The 7,098-nt window shown below is 48.2% G+C and overlaps 2 protein-coding genes across 2 annotated transcripts; one reads left to right on the forward strand and one right to left on the reverse strand.

Moving 5' to 3' along the window:
- Positions 1–471: 471 nt before the first annotated feature.
- PPTG_13658 (hypothetical protein) lies at positions 472–2,961 on the reverse strand (the record flags this gene model as incomplete). The annotated part of the gene is made up of 2 exons (XM_008910022.1): positions 472–536; positions 617–2,961. 2 exons carry the CDS (start codon positions 2,959–2,961, stop codon positions 506–508), a joined length of 2,376 nt encoding a protein of 791 aa, XP_008908270.1. The 3' UTR covers positions 472–505.
- Positions 2,962–4,306: 1,345 nt separating this feature from the next.
- PPTG_13659 (hypothetical protein) lies at positions 4,307–6,064 on the forward strand (the record flags this gene model as incomplete). Its single annotated transcript, XM_008910023.1, has 4 exons — positions 4,307–4,665; positions 4,728–5,231; positions 5,300–5,370; positions 5,406–6,064. The coding sequence occupies 4 exons, from the start codon at positions 4,307–4,309 to the stop codon at positions 6,062–6,064; spliced, it is 1,593 nt and encodes a 530-aa protein (XP_008908271.1).
- Between the last annotated feature and the right edge of the window lie 1,034 nt (positions 6,065–7,098).

Consider the following 7,098-nt stretch of genomic DNA (forward strand, 5'->3'; position numbering starts at 1 on the left):
GACCAAGGCCGAGCCGGCTGTGGACGCCGAGGTGAGCGAGGTGATGGCGGCTGTGCTGTCGCAAGTATCGATTGTGCCGGCTGAGCCAGTTGAGGTGGAACTGAAGTTTGGCGCGATGGAAATCGGTGCGGAGATGGATCTTGGCTTAATCTTTTCTGATGTAGGATCGGCAAGTGACGAAGTATGTTACCTGTGTGGAGATTGTGGTAGATAACGTTCATAATGGTGTCATGGTGATACCTGTGTGGTGAAAAGTATTGTCGAAGATCCCATTGCATTCGTTGTACAGGGCAAACGAAACGAAATGGTTCTACGTGTGAGCTCGAAGTGGAGCAAGGGACGCTAATAAAGAATGTTAATTCAGTAGCGGACACACGCAGATTGAAGTGACAACTATGTAAGACATGGAACATGTAAATGCCCAAATATTTAGTTACTTTTTTTTTACTTAGCTTGTAGATTCAAGTGATACCGCCAAGGCAAATGTTTTTATTTGCATGCACCTTCACTCATCACTTGACTCTCGACGGCGCCGGCTACAGTCAGCAAACAGCGAACCCAGTCAGTACAAATTACTCGATGTATCTACGCACTCAACAAAGGATAAACTACGTACCTTGCCGTCGGTGGTCTCTTGCTAGCACTTTTCTTGCTCTTATCGTCAGCACTATTTGAACTCGACGTTTTCTTAGCTCCGTCCTTGCTCTCTTTGCTTCCTCCATTCGAAGATGATTGAGACCTCTCCTTGCTGCCTGCCAATCCACTGGGAGCAACTTCTATCTCGTTGGCGAATGAGATCTCAACTTCATTCTCGGACGTCACACCGACGCGCTCAAGCCAATAGTCCATGCTGATCGCATAACCAGTTCCATTTGCAGCCTCAAAGTCGCGTGTTCGACGCTCCGGCATCTCCAAGTCGAGTTGAACCACATTGTCGCTGCGCCAGCGAACATTGAGCGGATCGATGAGTCGATTCCGCCTCGCATACTCGCTCTCAATTCGTCGAGCGCCACGACGAGAAATCGGGCGCTTAGGACGCAGAGACGACGGCTTTGTCTCGAGACGACTGACTTGCCAGGCGTCATGGTCGGCGTCGTATCGAGCTCGTTTCTCGAGACTCTGCGCCTCATCCAGAGGCACGAAGTGGCTAAGTAGTAGGTGTTTGAGTTTGAGTTGACGTGTCAATTCTCGAACCGTGTCCAGCATATCTTCCTTCTCAGCTTGAAACTCAACTTTAAGGTCCTCGATTTCCGTCGTTGCAGCCTTGTGCTTAGCCCAGAGTTTCTTGAGCTTCCTTGTCTTGTCATCTACGGCTTCCTGTAGTGTCGTATACTGTTCTTCTAGAAGCATATTGGAGTCTTCCTTTTCCGCCAGTTCTCGTGCTAGCTGCAGTTCCTGACGCTTCTGAGCTTCTACGCGAGCTTGAGCTTCACGAAGTTGACGCTCCTGCTTAGCAGCTTTATCCAGTACACGTCCACCAGAGATGAGTTTATGCTCTAAAGCCTCCAATTGACTGACCATTTCGTCCTTCTGCTTGGACATGGCTTCTTTTTGCTGCGCCTGAGACTGCAACTCGCGTTCAAGTTGATCTCGTTCCTCTTCAGTTCGTGATTGAGCCGCAAGTAGAGCCTTCATCTCTTCTTGTGCTTTCTGTTTGAGCTCACGCTTTTCACGTCGTGCATCTTCCTCCAGTTTTCTTAAGACTTCTTCACTTACACCTTCACGTTTCACCACCGTCTTCTCTACAATCCGCTCCACAATCTGCGGAGCGGCAACAGAGCTACCGTCTTTTGAGAAGGATTTACCTTCACCACTCGACGCAACCGGTCCATTCTTCTCCTGAGCAGCCAGAGCTTCACGTAGTTCCTTAATCTTCTCCTGATACTCTCGAATCTTAGCGTCTTTCGGGTCTTCATTGATCTTAGGTTTGTTTTTGATGTTCTTAGCACGGTTCGCATAGCGCAGAGTGGACAATGTTTCATTATAATTGTAGTCAGCAGGCCCGCAGTTGGCAATCATGACTGTCTTGGCATTGCCACCAAGAGAATCTTGAAGCAAACGCGTAAGTTTCGAGTCACGATACGGGATATGCTGTGATTTTCCGTCTACGAGTGCAGAAATGACGTTGCCCAACGCTGATAGACTCAAGTTGATCTTCGTCGCTTCTTTCATGCGATCTCCAGTGGCTCCTGTCTTGGCTTGTCGCTCACTACCCGCGAGATCCACGAGGTTCAGCTTGCCCACACAGATATGAGGCTTCCCGTTGGCCTCGGACTGCGCTGCGGATAACGCTTCAACTGTAATGGTGAACATGGAATGCGAGCGTGAAGACGTCTGGTTCATGAGTGTGGCTCCGACACTGCGGTTCTTCTTCCCCTGTTGCATCACAGCGTCGATCTCAGCGGCGGCTGCAACTTGGCGAGACGTCAGATCCTTTACAAAGACACCGGCGTCCACGGTTTCTTTGAGTTCAAGACGATTTTTTGGATCGGGTGCGAGCAGGTCACGGATCTCTTCGTTGTAGATCTCGAGATAAGACGCGTACACCATGAATTGTTTGCTGTCGGCCTCTGCAGCGATACGATCGAAGATGTGAGAGAAGGAGTTGGGGATGATACCTTTAGCCTCGGGTGGTTCCGAGTATCCCTCCATCGTGTGCGACTTGCCGGCACCTGTTTGGCCATAGGCGAAGATGGTTCCATTGAAGCCATTCACGACTGACTCGACAATGTCGGTTGCTGCCTGCGCATACACGTCTTGCTGTGAACTTTCAGGTGGAATGGCCGCGTCGAATGTGAATTTCTTCGGAGGCTCCCTGGCATCCGCTTCTGGATTGGAAAGCGATATTTCGCCCTGACCGGGATTGGCGTGGACAATATACGTCCGTCCATCTTGCACCTCCTTGGTGCTGAGTGGACGGATGCGTACGCATACGCGGACGCTTTCACTCTTGCTGGACATCTGGAGGAATGGGAAGGGAATAACTTGGATTGATTCCGACGCTTCAAACTCTGAGCTGTTAGCATTAACATTGGCGCTGCTGAAACGGCTTCGTTTTGGAGCTACGTCGAAAATATCGCCCTCAGCCGCTGTCAGATTTTAGTCCTTCCTACAACTACAATGGCGACGTGAAAAATCCAGAAATGTCATGCTCATGACAAAGCAGTGACTTACATGGAGAAGCTATGGGTACCGCATCGTATCCGTCCAGTCTTACATTCGGCGTTAAGTTGCCATTTTGAGCTACGTCTTTTATCAGTTCCCTTTTTTGCGCCCACTAGTCGGGATGTCACGGACGGGGGAACAGACTTTGGGCCAACTTCTAAATCATTTATGGACCGCTTTCCTAAATTATGAATGGTCTTTTCTTCACTTAAAACTATACTTAGTTTCGAGAGCGAAGGTCTTTGTAACATTCCTTCTGTAACAGTCGGACTAAATGTAACATCTCAAGCTATTAGATATTTATTTGCTTTGACATCTAAAAATCGATAGCCTTCGTAATTGTGCGAAACTCCCAACAGTCTACACTCAATCATCCTTTCACTTAGCTTAGAATCCTTTCGTTTTGTTTTTGGAAGGTGCGCATAGCACACAAACCCCCTGATCTGTAATACTAGGTCCGTTAGACTTTTTGTTGTAAAACATCTCATATGGGGTCTTCATTCCCAGTCAAACAATCTGTAGTCAGTTGGCTACGTCTAGTGCGTAAAGAAGCACCTCAAGCCGCCATTTAGCCGCCATGTTAGCGCCTCTTAGTGCACAGCGTACACCAGCTATGATGGTTTGATGGAAATTTGAAAATTCTTGATTTACGAACTCGGTCCCACCGTCGGTTCTAATTATTTGTACCTTATTGGTTAGAAACTGTACAGAATTGCTTTAAAAATGTTAATTTTAGAGGGAACCTCTTTTTAGGACAAATCATTACCTAAATGCAGTTGCATCATTCACTACTGCTAATAAGTTATAATACCCTAAGCTTCAACACAGACCATTGACCTTTAGCTTTCTTATGGTATCCATCAGGGATGCCCAAAAATAAGTATTTGGAAAAGTATATTTTTATTGCTTTGAACAATAATTTATTTTACCGTCATTTTGATCAGCCACAATATTTTATGTTGTCATTTTGGAAAAAGTGATACTTTATTTTCTGCTTGCGAGCACCATCCAAAACTGTTGGTTGTGGGTCCCTGCTTCATCCTTTGACAAGTGGAGGCCTCTAGACTTTCGACTTATTCTTCATTTTGCAGAATACCATCCCCAGAGCCCCCTAACCGATCCTACGTCGCCACCTGTCGCCATGACCACCACCCTCCTCGCCACTACGCCGCCACTCCAGACCTTCTCGCACAAGCAGGTTGCGGCCTTTTTCTTTAAGCCCGAGCTTGACAGCGAGGGAGAGCTGACAGGCTACCAAACCTGCAAGTCCTGCGGGAAATGGCGCAAGCATGCGCCGAAGAACGGCTACACGAACCTAGTGACGCATGTTCGCTCAGCCCACCTGAGTTTTGAGATGGAAATGCGTGATGCCAGCGCTGCCGCGACGGGAACGCTCGTTCCGTGGGTGAGCCAGAAGGCATCGGACCGCTACGCGTGGATTAAGTGGGTTGTCGAAGGCAATCTACCCCTCTCATTTTGCGAGTCAAAGGAAACACGCCGGTAAGTGCATGTATTTGGTTTGGCTATATCTCAAGTTTTCTAAAGGTTGTCATTTTATACAGATACACAAATTTAGCACCAGTGTCTGTGGGCACACTAGTCTCCAATATGGAGGACGTAACTAAAGCCGTGGAGAGATCCATCGGTCTCGACATGCCCACAGAGTTTGGGCTCATGTTCGACGGCTGGAGCCACGGAACAGAACACTATTTGGCTGTGTACGCGTGCTACGACGGGCCGAGTGGCCCATGCTACCCTCTCCTGTCCATGGCCCCCATTATGGACGAGCCTGACGACCAACTGGGTGCGGAGGGGCACCTGATTGCAATTGAGCGCTTCCTACCTTTTTTTGGTAAGACAATTGAGGGGTGCAAATTTATCGTTGGCGATAACTGTTCTGTAAACAAGCGCCTGGCCAACATGATGGGGGTGCCTCTAGTAGGCTGCGCGAGTCATCGCTTGCAGCTTGCGGTGCGCGACTACCTTACACCTCATGAAGATGCGCTTGAAGAAATTCAAATTTTGATGCGCAAACCGCGGACGCTGAAGCAGGCTGCAAAGTTGAGGTACCGTGACCAATTTTAGTTTGTTTTTTGTATGGTACTTATATTTCATACGACTATTTTTTGTGCAGGACCAAAACGCCTCTGATGCCCGTACTGCGTCAGGCCACACGCTGGTCCTCCACGTTTGCGATGCTGAAGCGTTATTTTATTTCCGCCTGCGGGAATTTCTATCAGCCGATGATGAAGAAATCTCAGACCTGCTGCCTTCGCGTATGACGCACCGCAAGCTGGACGGCGTGTTGTCCGAGCTTCGGTGCGTCAAGTCAGTGTCCAAAATGCTACAGTCCGAAGGTCTCACTCTACTTGATGCACGCGACCTTTTTGACGGGCTCCTGGAAGCTCGGCCATCAATGGCCAGATATCTCATTCAAGTTGCTTTCAATACTTATTTACAAATGTCTAACCAAAATGTATGCGTTCATTATACTTTAGCACCGAACGCCGACATTGTGCATTCGCCTGAGTTTGAGGCTGCTGTGGTGAAGGTTCTGGCGGGAAAACAGGAGACGTTGGTTGACGATGAAGCAGTTATCCTAGAGCCCTTTCTTCAGCGCGAAGTGCCCCCAAACGCGTCGGCGGAGTCACCATCGGAAGAAGAGGGCTTCGCCGAGCATATTCTCAAGCGTCGACGGATTTCCAGCGAACCTCCTACCTACAAATTGCTCCGCTCTATTCCTCCAACCTCCAACGCAGTAGAGAGGCTATTCAGCATTGCTCGTGCTGTTCTACGTCTCGAGCGCCATCGTTTGTCGCCGATGACGCTCGAGATGATCCTGTTTTTAAGGATCAACTCGGCTTACTGGAACGTTGCAACCGTTGATAGCTGCGTGTAATGCAACAAATACAATTGCAGCAATTTATTGTTGCTTCACGAATTCTGCATTTATTTATTTGTCTGTCATGCAAACGTCAATCAATTTCGTTTTTTCAGGTTGAAGCCCAAGTTCGATTGTATTGTATTTTGAGCATCCCTGGTATCCATGTGAAGTGCCTGGAGTGCTGTTGAGCGCCACCAGGGCGCAGTCTTCAGACGACACTGCCAGCAAGGTATGCTGCCGTCACCGCGATTTCTGCAGGATCTCGAGCTGTCCGTCTCTGCACATAGCCTCCAATCCCAGCACTGGTCTCTGGCGGCAGGAGCACCCGGCAAATGGCAAGGCGTGGCGTGTGCCGAGGACGAAGCAGGACAAAAATCGACTGCAGCATTGTACGAGCGGCACGCGGCGACAGACCGGAGTAGATGAAGGCATGCAACTGCAGCAGCGATTGGCGGAGCAGCGGCACACAGAATGGAGGATCAAACGCAGGAGCTGCTAGCCACGAGGGTTAGTCAGTAGGGCATGTCTGAAGGAATCTAACGCTAAATCTCACTTCGCAATTTACCTTTTGAGCTCAACTTGCCATAACTGGCAGCATTGCTTTATCTCCCACTATACCTCGATATGACATTCGCCTATGCTTCATCTGGCAGCTTGTATTACAAAAAACACTCACCTTATTCAAATCAAAATGTGACAGATTTGGAATATTTTCAAAAAGACGTTCCTTACCTACATGGTCCAACCGTAGGTTCCATTCCTTAGAACACACTCACGGTTAGTTTTCCGAGCAATGCATGCTCTTAATTTTGTTTCTGCGCTTTAGGTATGAGTGGATAGCATACACCATCAATTGCTGCAGTAACTTTCTTGTCTTATCAAAGAACAATAGAAATTCCCCAAATTTGCTTTGTACATGGTGGTATCCTCGTTTTGCTTGGTAGTCAGGGATGCTCAAAGATAAATACCGAAAAAGGTTCATTTTTATTGGTCGGAACAACTATTTATTTGCGATCATTTTGGTCCAGGTCAGTTATTTATGTTACTGT

This window comes from Phytophthora parasitica (assembly GCF_000247585.1).
Source record: "Phytophthora parasitica INRA-310 unplaced genomic scaffold supercont2.36, whole genome shotgun sequence".
Classification (NCBI taxonomy): domain Eukaryota; phylum Oomycota; class Peronosporomycetes; order Peronosporales; family Peronosporaceae; genus Phytophthora; species Phytophthora nicotianae.